At 41.8% G+C, this 20,336-nt stretch overlaps 1 protein-coding gene across 1 annotated transcript in view; it reads left to right on the top strand.

Annotated features, from left to right (window-relative positions):
* LOC145395488 (glutamate receptor 1-like) overlaps window positions 1-17,989 on the top strand; it is a 690,806-nt gene extending 672,817 nt beyond the window's left edge. Inside the window, exons 16-19 of the mRNA XM_080269120.1 lie at window positions 1,526-1,724; window positions 14,038-14,282; window positions 15,720-15,825; window positions 17,858-17,989. Coding sequence (XP_080125246.1) covers window positions 1,526-1,724; window positions 14,038-14,282; window positions 15,720-15,825; window positions 17,858-17,989 — 682 coding nt within the window. The remainder of the gene's footprint in view (window positions 1-1,525; window positions 1,725-14,037; window positions 14,283-15,719; window positions 15,826-17,857) is intronic.
* Window positions 17,990-20,336: the final 2,347 nt, after the last annotated feature.

Consider the following 20,336-nt stretch of genomic DNA (forward strand, 5'->3'; position numbering starts at 1 on the left):
ACGAATCACATTACCCTCCTCTTGTTTTCTATTTTTGTAATTTTAATGTTGACAAACTTCTGCATCCATAACGTCTATCCATCCATCTATAGCCAGACCCCATAATCCCGTAAGGGGTGCCTATTTGTGTTTCAGTTGCTTTACGGGGAGGGGCACTAACTCCCCGCCAGCTCACTTGCTGACATGTAGGGAACACGAATGATTTGGTTATATGGTTTGCACCCAGCGTTGTAAATGGTTTCCCGGCTTGCAGGGAACCATTTGGCATGTTACTCAATGTAAAGCCACCTGAAAAGGAAGAACGACTAATAAAAAGTGACAGGAAAGTGGAAGATATAGGAAGAGAGGATGGCAGACACAGAAAAAGAATGATAAAGGTGGAGGCAGAGGTTGGCAGCACTACATAACGTGCAAGAAAGTAAAACAAGATTATGCAGAATAAATCGTTCAGAAGAAGGTGGAACGAAGTCAAGGGCGCCACCTCGGGAATAGGACGCACCTCAGCCTGTGAAGAGTATAATGAAGCTGTATCTGACTCGTACAGTTCGAATAATCTCTCGAAAATCCAATTAATTCGTGTGATGGTGGCGGTGATAAAATGTAAGAGGCCACCGTCGTGCAGAGGTTTGCCCCTCCAATATGACTTTTGTATTCTTTAGGCCGGCACCAAATGATACATGCAATTTAGGCAGGACTTCTTGGGGCAAAAGGGTTAATGAAGCTATATTCTCGTATCTTACCTCTTCACATCGAAAACTTGCCTCAGTTTAATCAGATTCTCTGTAGATAACAAGAGTGTATTATAGAAGACGATCTCTGGATTAAATGACCTCTCTGGCACTGTACCTCCCTCACAGATCCTCTCCAGAATTGTATCCCTCACAATATATCACCATCACAGATCGATCTCGGGCCGTGTCGAGCGGAATGCGTTGTGGTTGTTTATGCTAATCATCATCATCAGCAGCAGCAGCAACACCCATACTTCTTTTTCACACTTTCCTTCCCTCACAGACTCCCTTCATACCTCTTAGGGTACATGCACACAGAGGCCAGAATGTAGGCTACTTGCTCTGACGCAGACTGTTCAGTCATGCAGGTTGGTATTTAAAAAAAAAAAATGAATAAAGTTAATTTCACCTGTTCAGTTTTTGGCCAGTCTGTTTCTCAGTGTCAACTACATTGCTTGTGGCAATAAGAAACAGTTCATGCAGAGTATGACCTATGAAACGAGACGTAATACTTGTAGATGTTATCCTGACCTAAGATCGGACAGTTTGCGTCTAATACGTTCTGTTCCGGTCTCAGTGTGAATGTACCCTTACCCTCACAGAAGCGTACATCCACCACTTCTGTCCTTCCATGTCGCTGTCGGGCTGTGTCATGGGAAGTTCGTGGTGGTTCTTTACGCTAATCATCATCATCATCACCACAACCACCTTTTTTCACACTTTCTTTCCCTCACAGTTCTCTCCACACCTCTTACTCTCTCAGATAATTTCCTCCATCCCTGCTCACCTTGCAGATCGCTGTCGGGTCGTCTCGTGGGAAGTGCGTGGTGGTTCTTCACGCTAATCATAATATCCTCGTACACTGCCAACCTGGCCGCCTTCCTCACCGTCGAGAGGCTGGTCACCCCCATCAACTCTGTGGACGATTTGGCCAGTCAGACTGAGGTGGAGTATGGCACGCTACAAGGGGGATCTTCCATGGAGTTTTTTGAGGTAAACCAGTATATATGTATATATATATATATATATATATATATATATATATATATATATATATATATATATATATATATATATATATATATATATACATATATTCTATCTATCTATCTACTGCCAGACGCCTCAATCCCGTTCGGGGTGGCCACAAACAAATCGCCTCCACGTCGATCTGTCCCTCGCCATTTCACTGCCCTGCTTCCAGCTCACACCTCCCTCTCTCATATATCTCTCCACCCCATCCCTCCATCTCATCCTTGGCCTCCCCCTCCCTCTTCCCCCCTCCACCTCACTCACATACACTCTTCGTGAGTCTTTCACCCTCCATCCTCTCCACATGGCCAAACCACCTCAGTGTATTCCTCCTAACGCTTCCTATCACATCCACATCCATACCACAACGCTCCTTTATATCCTCATTTGTCAGCCTGTCTCTCCATGTGACTCCACAGGCTCCTCTTGAATAACTCATTTCCACTGCTCACACTCTTGACTTGTGTCCTTCCAACAACGTCCAAGCTTCACTTCCATACGTTAGATTTGGTATCATAATACTGTCATGTAGTAACTTTTTCACTTCCATGCTCACTTCCCTGTTTCTTATCACTGCTTTCATGGAACCAGCAACCTTTCTTCCCTGCTGTACCCTTTCAAGCACTTCACCCTCCAAACCTCCATCCTTACTCATCACACTACCCAAGTACTTAAACATAGTCACATTTTCCAATTCCTCACCATCCAACCTCGCTGTACATTCACTGACTTCACCTTTCTCAAAGACCATCACTTTACTCTTCCCTACATTCACCTTTAGATTCCGTTTCTTACACATTCTCCCAAACTCATCCACCAAGCCCTGCAGCTCCCCTTCGTCTTCACTCAACAACACAGTATCATCTGCAAACAACAGTACAGGGAGTTTCCAAACACTACCCTCTCTCACCAGGGCCACTCCAACATCCACTACACTACCTTGTACCTCTTTTATTACCCCATCCATGTACAGATTGAACAACCATGGAGACACGACACATCCCTGTTTCAACCCAACCTTCAAAGAGAAAAATTCACGCAGTTCACCATCCACACGCACTGCAGCCGTAGCACCATCATACTGTACATACTCTTCACAGCATTCAACAACTTCACATATACTCCATACTGTATATATTTTTCACCATCCACACGCACTGCAGCCTTCGCACCATCATACATACTCTTCACAGCATTCAACAACTTCCCATCTACTCCATATATTCTTAATGCTTTCCACAATCCTTGTCTATCCACCCTGTCATATGCTTTCTCCAAATCCATGAAAGCCACATACAACTTCTTTCCCTCTCTAGAAACTTTTCCACTAAAGATCTAAGAATGAATATCTGATCTACACAACCTCTTCCCTTCCTAAAGCCTCCCTGTTCTTCTCCAACTAATTCCTCTGTTCTTTCTCTAACTCTTTCAGTAAGTATCCTACCATACACTTTTCCTATTATACTAAGAAGACAAATGCCCCTATGATTACCACACACTTCTTTTTCCCCTTTTCCTTTGTACAAGGGAATAATTATACCTGACTTCCAATCCTCCGGGACTCTACCTTCCTCCCCAGGCCAATCTGCACATCTTCCACATCCATTCTACTACTATCTATCCCCCATGCTTAAGCATTTCACCACACACTCCGTCAATTCCTGGGGCTTTCCCCAGTTTAACTTTCTTCATTGCTTCCACAACTTCTATCCTACTGATACACACACACACACACACACACACACACACACACGTTTCAGTCATAACTTATAGCAATGAATGGATTAATATAAAGGAACTATGGTTGCATGTTTTGGCGTGAGACGAAGTGGCTTTTCCTCATGTGCACTTGATTTTCAAGAGGGAAACATGATCGGGCATTCACACTTTTGTGTTGTGCGCAATGAAGCAAAAAACACACACACACACACACACACACACACACACACACACACACACACACACACACACACACACACACACACACACACACACACACACACACACACACACACACACACACACACACACACACACACACACACACACACACACACACACACACACACACACACACACATTATGTGCACCATCGATTCCCAAAAGAAAATGATCGGTAAGTTCTGTTATGATAACGTATGGTTATTTATCATTACGCCCGGAATGACAACCCAGAGTAGACCCACCCGTGGTTGTGAGTGTATAACATGCGGAGTTTAGTTATTATTTATATATATGCTTAGGCATACCTGTTTGTTGACTTTTGTGCGGGTTAATGTATGATGTACATCATTCTGTTTTGCTGCCCAGGCATTACCGGTTTGTAGGATTTTGTGCTTTCTGTAGGTATTTGTATTATGCTGTGTGCTTACTGGAAAGATATGCTTCTGTGATGCATGTTTTTGAAACCTGCAGTGTAGACCTATATACCTGCAGTGCCTAGTCAGAATGCTGTATTAGACATTAAAGCTGGTCATGTATAATTAATGTATGCAGATGGTTTTCAGAAATCCTGTTTATATACTGGTGATTCAGTAGATCTGTCTACTTAATGTTCTGTTAATTGCAGTACATAGGATGTGCCTGTTATTGTTGGTTTCATCATTCAGTGTATATTTAATAAAATAATTCAGATATATTTGAAAAAGAAAAGAAATGAGATAATAGAAAAGAAAGAAAAATATCCACTACACAGCATGAGGATGTTAGAAATAATAATTTACTCCTGTTACTGACCAGCTACATAAGGAATGAAACAGACTGACTAAATAACTGACAAAATTGTTACATAACGCCAGGATGATAAAGTCTGTACTGCAATCCTGTTCATTAACAAATTAATCAAGGATAAAGCAGAATGGATGAAAAACATAAGTATGAGGCTAAATTACCAATGTATTCACATCAGAATGAGGGGAACAATAAAAGCTAATACAGTAAACTCAAACCTCTGTCGTTGCAATATCCAGCACTGTTGACTTGATTATATTAAAGCAATATCTGGCGCTGAAACAAGAAGCAACCGGCTGTTCTGTATAATATCGAGCGTCGTGGCATATCATCCAGCTCATAAACAGTAGCCAACCAGCACTGTTTCACTGTACTGTTTCATTACAGTATTGTATTTTATGCCTTAGTTTTCATCTTTTACACATGGGAAAGTTTTTAGGATAGAGGGTTGAGACAGACTGTAATGCAATATCCAGCATGATGCCAAATGTCGAGCAGATGGGAGGTACAATGCATTATCCGGCGTTTCACTTTATTTGGTGGTGGGGTTGGCTGAATTACACCGGATAATTGAGAGCTTACTTTTCTCCCGTTATTCACCCTCTTTGTACTGTACAGGGAGAAAAATACTGAGGAGGAAAGATAAACATAGGGTTGTTGATAGAGCTTTGATGGACTATGTGGTTGTGTCTAGGAATGTAATAAGAAGATTGTTGGATGTGAGAGTTCTGAGAGGGGAGGGTGGAGGTATGTCTGACCACTACCTGGTGGAGAGAAAGTTAAGAGTAGGTAAGAGATGGGTGAGAGCTAGGAGGGTTAGGTGTGGCAGGGAGGTTTTGAAAGTGAGTGAGTTGGATAAAAGAGAGAAAACGATAGAGTATCAGGAGAAATTGGAAGATGAGTGGAATGCAGTGAAAGATCGGGAAAATGGCAGCGTGGAGGAGGAATGGCAGTTGTTTAAGAGTGCTGTGGTGGGGCATGCAGAAGAGGTGTGTGGTGTGAGACGTGTGGGTGGTGGTGTAAGAAAAGGAAGTGAATGGTGGTGCGAGGAAGTAAGTATGGCTGTGGCTGAGAAGAGACGTGCATATGAAGTGTGGCTGCAGAGGAAGGATGAGATGTCATATGAAAGGTATAAGGAAAAGAGGAATAGAGCGAGAAGGGCTGTGCGTGATGCTAAAGTGGCAGCAGATGAGAGGTGGGGTAGGCGGCTGACAGAGAATTTTCAACAGAATAAAATGTTTTGGAAGGAGGTGAAAAGGGTGTGAAAGGGAGAGTCTGGGAAGGAAGAACGAGTAAAAGCAGAGGATGGAAGGATGTTAATTGAGATGGATGCAGTAAGGAAGAGATGGGCAGAGTATTTTGAAAGATTGTTAAATGTAGAGGAGGAAAGGGTGGCTGAGATTGTGGTGGATGGAAGGGTGCAAGGAATAAATGTGTTGGGAGAGTTGAATGATTCTTTGATCACGAAGGAGGAAGTGGAGAAGGCAGTAAAGGAGATGAAAACAGGGAAAGCTGCAGGTATGGATGGGTGTGCTGAAGGGTGGTGGAGTGACTATTGTTGACTGGTTAGTAAGATTGTTCAGTGTGTGCTTTGAGAAAGGTATGGTGCCAATGGACTGGGCAAGTGCTTGTGTGGTCCCGTTGTATAAAGGCAAGGGTGATAAGTATGAATGTACTAGCTTTAGGGGTATAAGTCTGTTGAGTGTTGTAGGTAAGGTGTATGGTAGAGTGTTAATTATGAGAGTTAGAGAGGGTACAGAGGGAGTGATTAGTGATGAGCAATGTGGCTTTAGGAGAGGGAGGGGATGCGTTGATCAGGTGTTTGCTGTGAGACAAGTGTGTGAAAAGTATTTAGCGAAAGGCAAGGATGTGTTTTGGGCATTTATGGACTTAGAGAAAGCGTATGATAGAATTGATAGGGAGGCTTTGTGGACTGTTTTAAGATTGTATGGACTTGATGGTAGGTTACTAAAAAGGGTGAAAAGTTTTTATGTAAATAGTAGAGCATGTGTAAGAGTGGGAAATGCTGTGAGTGATTGGTTTCCTGTGAGAGTGGGGCTGCGACAGGGATGTGTGATGTCGCCTTGGTTGTTTAATATTTACATGGATGGTGTTGTAAGGGAGGTGTGTCACGAATCAATTCGCGACATTTCCTTTTTGTGAGAAGCCACGAACTATTAGTGGAAAACTCACTGTGTATCGCTCAGTTAACCGTTTCTCTCTCCATTTCGGGGTATACTTTTCAAATAATTCGTCACCGTTTTCAAAAAGTGACCGATTTAATGCACGTCACTAAGTGCGCTACTGAGCGATACAATTATTTCTTTATCGTTTGCCTCTGCTTCCCTCAACCGTTAGCCACGCCTTGCGTCCTGCCCATTCAATGTATTTGAATTGAGTTTAGTGTTTGCTGTGACGGAGACAGGACCTGTGCAGCAGTGCGAGAGGTCAGCTAGTACCCAAACTCCACTTACAGTTTCTCCAAGCTCCCACCTTTAGTTCTCCAGCTTTGGGTGATACACCGCATTCATTGACTAGTATTTCCTTTGTGTATTTTGTAGTCTTAAGAGTTTAGTTAAGGTGTTTTTCCTAGGCGTAAGTATTTAGCTTCTGTGTGAGTGAGCGAGTGCGTCTCATTTAATTTGATTTGAAATGTAATGTTAAATTTGTTTTTGTAATTAATAAATTTAACAGTTCTATTTCTTGAGCTTAATGTAGAGTAAAAATCTTGTTTCATTTCTCCATAATTAAGCTTATTTTCCATATAGCTCCTAGCTTGCATAAACGTTTGCTTTCATAACTGGTACTTAGACCAGTCTTGTTGTATTAACTTAAAACCCGTTGTGCCAGGAGTTAATGCATCAGCAAGAACCTGATGTTATTATTATTAGTATTAGTTATTTATTGTCAGGGGTGATGTAACTTTCTCCAGAGGCTAACAGTACAGTAATTCAGCAATTGTGAGTAATTAGTCTCTGCTGTGTACTGTTGAGAAAGTTTATAAATTCTCGTTCTTAGAGAATCGTGCACAAGCCAGCGTAAAGTAATCGTTGCTTGATGTAGCAAGACAATCATTGTCTCTGCGCTTCAATATTATTGAATATAAATATCAATTTAAATAATATTTAACCATTTATATCAAAATTACAGATCTATTTTAAAAACCCCGTGACAAGGTGAATGCAAGAGTTTTAGGTGGTCTGAGTCTGGTAAATGTTGATGGTGGAGATTGGAATCTGAAGCAGCTGCTGTTTGCAGATGATACTGCACTGGTGACTGATTCAGAGGAGAGATTGAGACAGTTGGTAGAGGAGTTTGGAAGGGTGTGTGAAAGGAGGAATTTGAAAGTAAATGAGAATAAGAGTAAAGTGATGAAGTGTACGAGGTTGATAGATGGTAGGGGGATGAATATAGTTTTGAATGGTGAGTTGCTTGAGGAGGTAGATTGTTTTAAATATCTAGGGTCACATGTTGCTGTGGATGGAAGAATAGATGCAGAAGTGAAGTTTAGAATAAATGAAGTAGGAAAGGTGCTGGGAGGAATGAAAAAAGTGTTTAAATGTCGTTCGCTTAGAATGGATGTAAAGAGAAGGCTGTATGAGGGTGTTGTGGTACCGACTGCATTATATGGGGCTGAAACATGGAATATGGGTGTAGCAGAGAGGAAAAGTTTGAATGTAATGGAGATGAGGTGTCTGAGGAGTATGTGTGGAGTGACGCGTATGGATCGGGTGCGAAATGATGAAGTGCGAAGGAGAACTGGAGTTGTTCGGGAGATGGCTGGTAGAGTTGAGCAGAGGGTGTTGCGATGGTTTGGGCATATGGAGAGAATGGATAATGAGCAATTGGTGAAAAAGATAACTAGATCTGATGTGAGAGGTGTAAGGCTGAGAGGAAGACCACGAATAGGATGGATGGACAGTGTGAAGAGAGCGCTGGATGCGAGAGGGATGTCTGTTGAGTGGCTGTGCGTGACAGAAATAAATGGAGAGAAATTGTGAATGAATAAGTGATGACGCGGCCCTGAGGGGATATTCTCCCGCATTTGGTCTGATCAGCTAGTCAGGTCAGTTGCGGGTAAGGGGATGGGTCTGTTATGATGTGGCAGGGGTAAACCAGTTCTGTTGTCGGGCCCTGCTGCGGATGTCACTGATTGCATTGCGCAGTTGACCCTTGTGCGATGTGGTGCGGTGAGGATCTGTCTGTTCTCCCCTTTGGGGCTTAGATGTGAATGAATGTGTTTGAATGGATGAGTAAATGGAGAGTGTGTCGTCCTGTCTCGGCTACCTCCCTTTCCATGGGGGAAGCAGCCTAGGTATATAGATAGATAGATAGACTACATTACACCAGGATTAGAGAAACAATACATATATTCCTGTAGTCTAATAAAGACTGATGTTAGATTTTTTTTTCTTTAACAGAACAGATGAAGTAATAACAAATGAATAAAAAGATATAATCCGTACACTAAATTACAGGTGTCCTCCATTCATAAATAATCTGTAACAGTTGGACTTGAACAGCTATAGGTCAAGGTTTGAGGGGAAACCACTGTGGGGAAGTGAGTTCCGAATAGATGCAGTTCAGGGAATAAAAGAAATTTTATGCAGAAGTTTTGCAAAACGGCAGTGTGACAGTCCAGTTATGAGCACTGGGAGATGCCTGTGTAGTGCGGCTGAAGGTCCATGGATGCAACTTTGTCTGAGCATTTGCCATTAAAGTGTCTGTAAATATAATGGAAGGGAGGCAACATTCATTCATACTTGGAGGGGAGGTAGTTCATTTGTATTAGCAGGGTTATTACTAATTCTAACAGCTTTTTTCTGAATTACGTCCATTTCATTTAGTGCAACCTCTCCACATCCATTCCACAAGGGTGAGCAATATTCAAGCTGAGAGTGCACTACTCTTGTAAATTATAGCTTACTGCTCGTCAGTCAAGAAGTTATGGACTCTATACAGTAATCCAAGTTTCTTTGAAGCTGTTTTAGCTAGTGATCTAACATTAGAGGTCCAGGTGAGGTCCAGCAAAGGCATTGTTAAATGAAACACTGAGAATTTCAATACTTTTAGAGAATGGAATATTAGAAGCATTGAAGGTATTATAGGAATCAGGCAGTACCTGTCCATTTGTAAATTGTATATATTTGGTCTTCCTATCCTTAAATGAGACAGTGTTGTTTTATCCCCATTCTGTGATCTTGGATAAGTCTAGATTTACGGAGGCTGCTGTACTGAGTTGTGAGTTAGAGATTTTTAAGTGTGAATGAACTGTGAAATGTTTAGTCATCTGCATATGAATGGATGGGATTATGGATGACAGATACTAGATCATTAATATGAATTAGGACTAGATTTGAAGCCAGAACTGATCTTTGTGACATTAATCAAGTGGTCACAGAGATATGAGGGAATCAGAGGAACAAAAGATGATAGGCCATAGCAAGGGATTTTGGATGGCAGAGAACGGTGCCACACTTCATCAAAAGCTTTAAAAGTATCAAGGACATAAGTTTCTCCATGTTGGTGAATTGACTGATGGATTGTATGAGTCAGGAGATTGAGTATATCAACCGTGGATTTTTCGCGGTGAAATCCATACTGTCGGTCACTAATTGAGTTGCTGGATTCAGATGTTTAACTATGTACTTATTACTTGCAGTCTAAAATACTTTACCAAGAGAAGATGTAATAGCTATTGGTCTGTAATCAGAGGGGTCAGAGGAACTTCCTTTCCTCAGAATTGGGTGGATATTAGCTTCATTCCACAAATTAGAGAATGAAGAAGTATGGATGCATAGTCTGAATAATGTAACTAGAACAGAGGCAAGTTCTGGGGAACACTTTTTCAAAACAATCGGAGGAATTCCATTTGGACCTGGAACTGAGTCGATTGGTAAAATGTCTAGGATGGATTTAACGTACCGCTATCTAGTCTGTATCTTAACTGGAGCAGTTTCAGGAGAGTCAGGTTCTAGTACAGGGACGTTCTGGTTGACTTCCTCTTCGGTAGAATTTCTGGCAAATGTACTGGCAAGGATGTTCACTTAACACGCAGGTCATTTATGATGTTACCATCAGAAGATTTTAGTGGGGGAGTGGGTGATGGCTAGTTAAAGTTATTATTGAAAGAACTGAGAGTTGACCAGAATATTCTGTTGTCATTAGGATTATTTAATAGTTTGGAAGCTTGGTTGCGAAGAAAGTTTGAATTAGCGAGAGTTATTACTGTATTTGCATGGTTTCTAGCAATTTTAAATTGACAATGTGATAGGTGTTTCTTTTTTTTTTTAAGTAAAAGTTGTATGCTAAGGACTTTAGAGTCATTGCTCTGGCACAATTGCTGTCAAACCATTCTGAGGAGTCCGATCTTTTAGTGAACTGTTGACTGGGTATGAATAATTCCATACCAGCTTGTATTAAGTCACTAATATGGGACTGGGTAGAACTGATGTCACTGGAGAAGAAAGACTGCCATGGGATATCAGTAAGACAGTTTCTAAATCCATCCCAGTAAGTGTCGTCTGGTGACTCTGACAGGTTCAGAATTTGGAGGTTTGGGGGAATTGACTAGCAAGGCTTTGATGAGATTGTGACTGAAGGATCAAGTTGGTGACAGTACTTCTCTCCTGTACTGATCTGGATTATTTGTCAGGAATAGGTCCAAGAGATAGGGGTTATGGTCAGGATTATCTGGTATTCTGGTTGGTTGTTATACTAATTGTGTGAGATTAAATAATTCTGGAAACAGCCCACATTCTGAAGCAGTGTTGGCAGTCCTGGCAATAACCACTCTACATTATGACCATTAAAATCACCCAAAACAGTAATTTCAGTGGTATGGGGAAGTATGAGGTTAGTCAACTGTGTGGATGTGGAGTCAAGTATGCCGGGTTCTGAAGAAGCACTGGGGGAATGATAAAGTTGCCGACACACTTTTATGTTTGCTGCAGCCGCCACTTTCTAATCATCATTTATATAGTCATTGGTTGGTCATCAGTGGTTTCTGAGCAGTAAAGACACAAGAAGTCTGGCTCCTGTGTACTGTATCTGTTGGTTTTAAGGTATGCAGTACGAGTTCGAGGTTGAATTTGAGGAGTGGCCTACATGGTGTAGTGAGACATAGTTATCATGTCCAGTTGTGTATACTCAACTACATGATCTGGTGTAATAGAGAGGTGTCAGACTTAATTCCCTACATGGAAATATGTGTTTGATGTACAGTGTTTTGCGCCTAATTGGTTCCATGAAGAGTACTGTAGGCCATGAAACCACTAAAGCTGGGGCATTGATCCTGTGGGAAATAGGCTAATTGGTTCCAAGTCCCATGCCAACTCTTCCTGAAACCCATCTATGCAGTGTAAATTTACTGATCACACCTGAAAAAGTAACTAGTATATATTAATACAAAGTACATAATAGGCAAGGAAACTCACTTGGAAAGCTGGAATGAGGTGCTTAAAGGAAGGGATGGGGGTGTAATTTCTGAGGCAAGTGGTGAGGCAACTGAACCCCTCCACATTTGGCTCCTCCACTCTCCTCTGCTTCTGCTGCCTCCGCTTCTCCATGCAACACATCATCATGTGCTGCATCTCTTCTGTCTGCTGCTCCTGCATAAACCCACCGAACTCCTCATCCGCAAGCAGGTTTTACATTTTTCTCACCACGAACAGAACCTGGTGTTTGGGAATATTTGCAGGCCACCGCCAACCGTGGAACTGCAAACTACGATGTTGTTAAACTTGGGGCTCCATTGTACATCTCATTTATGGGTGATAGCTGTATTTTTTTTAAAATAACAGGACAGAGGAAGGAAAAACAAATTAATAAAAAGAATATTCAATACACCAGATTCCTGGCATCCTCATTTATAAAAAATCTGTATCAGTTAGACTTGTACAGCTGTACTGTAGGTTGAAGTTTGGGGGGAAACAACTCTGGGGAAGCGAGTTCCAGAGAGATGCAGTTCAAGGAATAAAAGAATTCTGATAGGCAGAAGTTCTGCAATATGGCTGTGTGAAGTTCCAGTCATGAGCGCTACCAGATGCCCGTGTAGCACGGGGGAAGGCATGGAGAGGCATTACTGTACTTGCTTTACTCAAACATGGCCTAAAATTTGCTTTCTTTTCATCTCAGAACTGAGTTTCAACAAGAGAATATCTCCAGAATATGATGCTAGTCATGAAGAAGTGCTTTGGAAAGGTTGAGGAGTCACACTGTTGTTTAATTCTGCCACTGAGTTAACTGAAATAAGCTGCAACAAGACAAATATATGGATCAAGTTAAAAGAAACATTGACGTCTTTTCCATTTTTCTTGCTGCCACCAGATTCTTTTTCTTTTTTCTTTTTTTTTTCCAGTCATTTCAAACTGGAAGGGTTAAACAAAACCTTCACCAACCTCTTCTGTACGAGATCTTTTTTAACTTAAATAGAATCAGATTGAAGAGAAAAGAGAGCTTCCAGCAGCACTTCGTGGTGTATTAGTGGACACATCGGTTAGACGGTGGTGATGCTATGGTGGTGAAGGCTGTGGTGGTGATGGCAGTGGTGGTGATGCTACGAATATGGTGGTGAGGGCTGTGGTGGTGATGCTGTGGTGACGATGGCTATGGTGGTGATGGCTGTGGTGGTGATGCTAATGATGCTGTGGTAGTGATGGCTGTTGTGGTGGTGATATTATGGTGGTGATGCTAATGATGATGCTGTGGTAGTGATGGCTGTGGTGGGGCTGTTGTGGTGGTGATATTATGGTGGTGATGCTAATGATGATGCTGTGGTGGGGCTGTTGTGGTGGTGATATTATGGTGGTGATGCAATAATGGTGATGTTATGGTGGTGATGATTGTGGTGGTCATGCTGTGGTGATGATGCTGTGGTGGTGATGGCTGTGGTGGTGATGCTATGGTGGTGATGCTATGGTGGTGATGCTATCGTGATGATGCTGTGGTGGTGATGGCTATGGTGGTGATGGCCGTGGTGATGATGCTGTGGTGGTGATGGCTGTGGTGGTTGTGGCCAAGGTGGTGATGGCCAAGGAAGTGATGGCCAAGGTGGTGAAGGGTGTGGAGGTGAAGGCTGTGGTAGTGAAGGCTGTGGTGGTAAAGGCTGTGGTGGTGATGCTGTGATGGTGATGGCTATGGTGTTCGTTATGATCATGATGGTGGGGTGGACAGAAACAACGATGACTATTTTTTCAATATTTTTCACAACAGCTGATATACTGTTTAAATACACGGCCTATAAAACAACCATCGTATTTTTGCATTTGTAAAACAAAAACACGAATAAGAGTTCGTAGGTGTTCCCGCAAGAATCTGTTCTCCTCCACGCACTGTGAGGGTATCAGCATATTGTAATGTACCTATCACCGTACGATTTCACATTACCGTTCATGAATACTCTATTTTTCAGTATTGTTCTTGCTCTTGCCAAACTATTGTATTCCCTCTGTGTTATGACTTTTTTTTCTTCATGAGGTACGATTATATCAGTGTTTTATTGTTGCCACCGCAAGTTTATTTTTTCACTTTTTTTTTTTTTCAGAATTCCAAGATAAGTGTGTACAGTCGAATGTGGGAGTTCATGTCGTCCCGTAAGCATGTGTTTACGTCCACGTATGAGGAGGGCATCGAACGGGTGCGGATGTCGAAGGGCAAGTACGCCTTTCTGCTGGAGAGTGACAAAAACGACTATATCAACGGACGGCTTCCCTGCGACACCATGAAGATTGGACATAACCTAAATTCCAATGGGTACGGCGTGGCCACTCCCCCACACTCACCGCTTAAGTGAGTTGTACAGAAAATACTCGTACCGTAGCCAGAATGTTGTTTCACCTATTCAGCTCAGGAACATAATTTTGCTTTAGTCTTGCATGGGGAAGATCTCTGATACAGATCTGGTTAATGGGGGATGTGTCTGACACTTCTGTCTCGAAAAGTCTTCTAGGCTGCATGAAGCAGCATGGGTAGGCATGGAGAGTAAAAAGAACACTTCCCTGCGACACTAAAAAAAATCGGACTTAACTTGGACCCGGATACACAGAAGTACTTAAGGCGACAGACCTACCAAAGGCCCCATAAGGAATGCGTCAGACCCATCTCTCCCATGCACAGAACACCAGTGCAGTCATCAGGCATTGAACTTATAATGGCCGTGAAATAGGGGATACTGTTGGTGTCATGGCGTATTTGCCTAGAGCCGAATGAAGCCTAATAAGTCTCATATATTTCAAAACAAAGCACATGTTTAATAAAGATGTTGCAGTGGGATGAAAATCAGCTATGTGTAAATCACTCTAACTAGACGGAGATTTTTTCAACATTGACTGACATTGACTGGAGGCGTTGGCAGAATCGATAGAGAGACGGCCTGCAGTCCTAATGGACCCAGGTTCGAATCCTGGCTGGGACAGGGAACAGTTTAAGCCTTTAAGGATTTGAATGTCATAAAAAAGCAGACTTTTCTGATCTACCAGAAGGCCCGCCGACATGTCATAAAAGTACCCCCGCTAACACCAGTACACCATTCCTGTATGAGACAGCCCTAGCATGTATTCAATATGGATGGTGGGTGTTAGCGCTGAAGTGGTGACATGTGGAGATGTAGGAGGACTACTGGGCCCCAAGGAGGACAACTGGAACTTTGGGATAGGCCCTGAAGCCTTTGCCCAGAGTCGGACACGTAAAAAAAAAAAAAAAAAAAAAAAAAGTTTCCTCTAGACAAGGAAACTATTTACTACGCTGGGTGGTAACCATATAACCAAATTATGACACATGGTACTTCAGTGAGTAATTAATGCGCTCCAATCGGATTGAGCCGGTGGAAGTATGTATCCAAGGGATGGTTGGAATTTATTGCTTACGTAATGCCACTCATGGATGAGTGAGGCTGGTCACTCATATTAAATGTCAGAACCAACTTGCCTAGCCCTGGGCTCCTACACTCCTCATGGGGCAACACGAGATTGGACAATGAATGAATGAATGAAAAAAAAAATCCGTCCTTAAGGCAATGTAATTATTGTAGTGTGGGAGTCTTTATGGTATATTTTGATGTTGCACTCATGTGCCCCCCCCCCACACACACACTACTAATTACCAGTTTCTCCCTCCCCTCCCCACGTCACTCTCTCCCCTCCCCACGTCACTCTCTCCTTGTCTTCTTTCATCCTCTTCACTCTTCCAGTACACGTTCTAATCATCCTCTTTACCTGCTGTCCACAGGGAAAGCCTCAATTTGGCAATACTGAGCCTGAAGGAGAGTGGAGACCTACTGAGACTAAAAAGCAAGTGGTGGTTCGATAACTCGGAATGCGGCAAGGATACGCAGGTTAGACCTCCTTGTTCGCAGTAGTGGTTGTAGTAGTAATTACTATTATCATTATTGTTAGGAGTAGTGGTAGGTGTATTAGTAATATCCCTTGAAAAAAGAAAAAAAATCTGCCTCCTCTTGAAATCTTTCAAAATGGTGATCTCAGGCTTAAAGGCGTTACAAGGATGTGCAAGAGTTGCCCTCTAATGTGTATCAAAATGGTGATTTCAGGCTTAAAGGCTTTTTGCCAGGAGCTATTAAGGGATTATTGGAAAACCTTATTGTTTGTATCGTTGTCTCTGTTTCACACATACCCACAAGACCGAACAAAAGGATGAGTGCTTCATGCACGCTTAACTTAAGCAGCAGAAAGACCTTACCAGTTCAATTCATATTCCTCCAGTTTGTTTTCTGTATTTTTCTGACTTTTCAGGGTGATAAATTACCTTCTTTTGCAGATAAATTTCCTCTTTGTTATCATCACGTTCCTTAACCCCTTAATAGCCCCCGGCGTTGAACATCGCTTTACCGTACCGGTGTCAGTGACGTCGAGTAGGCGCTAGGTATAAAAAACTGCGAACAATTATGGGAAAGGAACGAAGGTCACAGGTATGGTTCCATTACCCTACGCTACCATCCCAAGCAGTCACTTCATCTTGGATGTTTTTGCCCATATGGTACATGCACCGTAATTTTATTAGTTCTTCCGCGAATCATACCGAATCACAGGTTGGGTTTAGGAAGCTAAAAAAAAAAAAAAAAAAACACTTTGCCAGGTGCACCAGACGATTCTCTTCACATTTGTAAGGAAAAAAATGATTTTAGAACTTTGAGAAAATGGTTCCGGGGTCGGCCAGGGAAGCATGCACATTTCTAAACCCACGACCTTTGAAATGTTAAAAAATCTGTCCAACGGTACTTGTATTTTGTTTTGGCTGGATTAATCGTGATTTTGGACTATTCAGGCACCCCTTCACATCATATAGCCTTAATAATCGGGCCATCACTGTATCAGTGTTAGTCTGACAAGGTTACAGAGGTCATTGTTATTGTTTTTGTTGTTGTTGTTGTAGAGAATATTTGTCAGGCACGTAAGTTCTCCCTTCAGGTTGTAGTTTTGTGGTGGTGATTTTTTGGTTTTAATGTCAAAGATTCCCTTCATGTTCTTGTTATTTTTTTCCCTTATGTGTCCAAGTATTCCCATGGCAGTATTCCAGGGAAAGGGTGTGACTTTGCAAGAAATGTCTTCCCTGATACCCTCATACATTTGATACTCAGTTAGCCTTCTTCCCAGTATCCCAGACTGACACAGACTGTGGGTCATGAGCGCGTACAGTAATATGTGTAAAGTTGCCAAGTATTCTGCTAAACACTGTTAGAGAAATTAATAAAGCAGGTCTTGTTGGAAGCAGAATGAGAAGAATAAAAGAAAAATTAATGTTGTAAGCTAGCCTTGTCCACCAAATTTCTAGTTCATCCTTCCCATTCGTTTGCTCACCATGCCAATTTCCTTACCCCTCTAACATTCATTTTTGGATGATATTTTAAAAGCTACTTTCACTGCACCAGTACCACTAATTCTACAACACCCATTTCCACAAGCAGCACTTTCCTGCATCAGCTTCATTACCCATCTAATTGCCAACCCATCCCACACTTTCCTTTGCTCACAACTCCAATTTCTTTATTCGCCCTTCGATGTTTTCATGGCGCAGTGCAGGTCACATGATTGACGAACGTGCCTGTTCTATGCTTCATGGTAGCTTTTGTCTCTTTCCTTCCAGCTTCGACTGAAGGAAAATCTGAGTGGGGACAGCTTCTCACTTTATCCTTTTTAATCATTAGTTCATAATATTACTGTAATAACCATAGTTATAATCTTCATTGTGACAAAATGCCTCAAAAGTACTGTTACCTCTGTTGCTGTTACTTTTCCTTTGTATGCTCTCTCTCTCTCTCTCTCTCTCTCTCTCTCTCTCTCTCTCTCTCTCTCTCTCTCTCTCTCTCTCTATGTATGTATGTATGTAACCGAGCCCTCCCTTTATCACAGGATACCGACACCAGCACCCTGACTCTGAGCGAAATAGCAGGCATCTTCTACATCCTGACTGGAGGCCTGGTATTATCATTAGTCGTGGCTATCACAGAATTTTGCTTCAAATCGAAATTGGACACCAGCTGAGTCAAGGTAAGGAAAGACAACGAGTTGTTGCTCTGTGAAAACTGAGTGGTCGAGGGTGTATGCATACCCCCAGTATAAGAGACTCAGTTATGGGATGCTTATGATTTTTAAGGTGCCAGGTGGTTTGGTGGTTAGAATACTACAGTCAGAGTGGCAGTCTAGCATAGGTTCAGTCTCAAAGAAGGCTGAACTGAAGGCTTTTCAGTCATGTAATGTACCATAACCAAAGGGGGTATGCTGGTCATATGCCCTTAAATGCCGTGGACTATAGCAACCTTGTAATAAAGTCTCAACACGGTATTAGCCTGCATTTCCAATTTCATAACGCATTCGTATATGATATTAAGAAGTCATGCAGGTTGTGTCTTTGCCAATTGCTTCAGAAAATGTTATAGTGCAATGAGGGCTTTTCCGTACCCTTCACCATGCAAGTTTTAATAATACGGCCATAGCTACTGATCATAAGTCATAGGTATGTTGAAGAATATTACATTTTTACTCGCAAATGGGACTGTAAATATGGGAAACCGACGGTGGACTGGTTGACGGTCTTTTTTTTTTTTTTTTTTTTAAGTAGGCAATTTATTTAGGTGATAACTGTGCTGTCTTATCCTATGATATAGGTAATTTGACAAACCAAGGTAAAAATTTGGATATATAATCCTTCAAAGTTGCACAAAAAGAGGTTGATGGCAGCGCTAGTCTCGAGTGGCCGTGACGTCATACACCCGCCAAGCCAGGAGACAAAAGTTGTGTGATCGTGGTTTCGCTGATTAGCCAAGCTTTATTTCGTCATGGCCAAGTCAGCAAATAACCACCTTTGGTGTTTTGTTCCACCGTGCAAGAACACAAGTAGAATCACACCAGAAGAAAATATTCATCTCTATTCCAAGAGACATGAAAATCGTTGGGAATACCCCGCCATAAGAGGGCAACTCCTACTGCTGTGAAGCTGTACGAGGAAATACCGAATCAGCGGTCATTTACCGTATCGGCTGTCTTAAATTGAAAATATTACATTTTTATGACCATGTAGGTTCATGCACACTGAAATCCTGTCAAAAATTTGTGCCTAATAGGACCATTTATAAAAAAAAAATCAGGTTTCAGAGCTAGAACGTGCTAAAGTTAGCGTCAACACGCATTAACAGACCTTCGTTTTGCTCAGGTATTTATATAAAGCACAATTAAATGTATTTGCATTGTATGTCAATATTTACATAAAACAGAAGTCTGTGAAAGCGAATTGTCAAGCTAGAAATGAAACACTTCCGCTAACTTTAACAAATTTTTGTTGTGAATCCTGAAGTTTGATTAATAATCAAATTAAACACAAATTTTTGACCGAATTTCAGATAATTAGGTGTGTATGAACCTATATGGTGATAAGATTTACAATAGTCTAACACATACAACTTACCCAAACCTAACAGTCACCTGTCAAGCAAAATCAGGCCTAACTTTGGCTTAAGCCATTGGCAGCGATGTGAAAATCTTATTTTCTAGATCAGACTGGCTGTTACTAAAAAGATGTTCAAACATCACCAGTATGACCAAGAAATGAGAAAACCAAATACTTAACAGAGGTATAGCTGTCCGCGGTCAGGCCTATCTAGGAGGTAAAAACACTTAAATATATCTGACTGTGTGACATCTTCCCCGTGAATTACTGCCCAATCTCAAGGCTATATGCCCCTGGAGTCAGGACTTAGCAGTACTTATACTGATTCAGTTCGTAAATCACTTCATTACCTTATCAAATCTAATCTTTGTGCTACCTAGTTGTCCCACAGGTACGTACTATTGCGGCCAGGAGTTGTTAGCCACCCTCGTCCAGCGTACCCGTGTATGTGGCAGAGTCGCATTCACGAACACAGAAGTTGCCTTCGATGCATTTCTGTCGAAAAATATCCCTTCAGCTTTGGGCTTGTATTATCTGATTAAATAATAGCAATATATACGCTGAAGGTTTGACCCTGATAACACGAATATATCACATTCATTATTCAGTAACTATTTTTTCTCATACAAAACCAAGCAAGTGACTTAAATATGTTTCTCTGATTTCACTCTTCGACTTCCTGTACTGTAGATTTGAATCAGTGAATACAAAGAGTGAACAAGTTCGAAGCATTCAATTGTTACCGAGAGAGAGAGAGAGAGAGAGAGAGAGCGTGTATGGTGAGCGCCTGTGAATTTTGGAGAAATGAGATGGAGGCAGACTGGCGCAGGGATATGCAAGGGATGAGAAACCCTGGATTCCAGTGCTCCATTGAAAACAGGCCACAGTGTTCATCAGTCACTAGAACTTGCCTTGCTTTGTGTGATATATATATATATATATATA

The sequence above is a fragment of the Coenobita brevimanus genome, chromosome 1 (assembly GCF_032717465.1).
Source record: "Coenobita brevimanus isolate Jiangsu-jjx chromosome 1, ASM3271746v2, whole genome shotgun sequence".
Classification (NCBI taxonomy): Eukaryota; Metazoa; Arthropoda; class Malacostraca; order Decapoda; family Coenobitidae; genus Coenobita; species Coenobita brevimanus.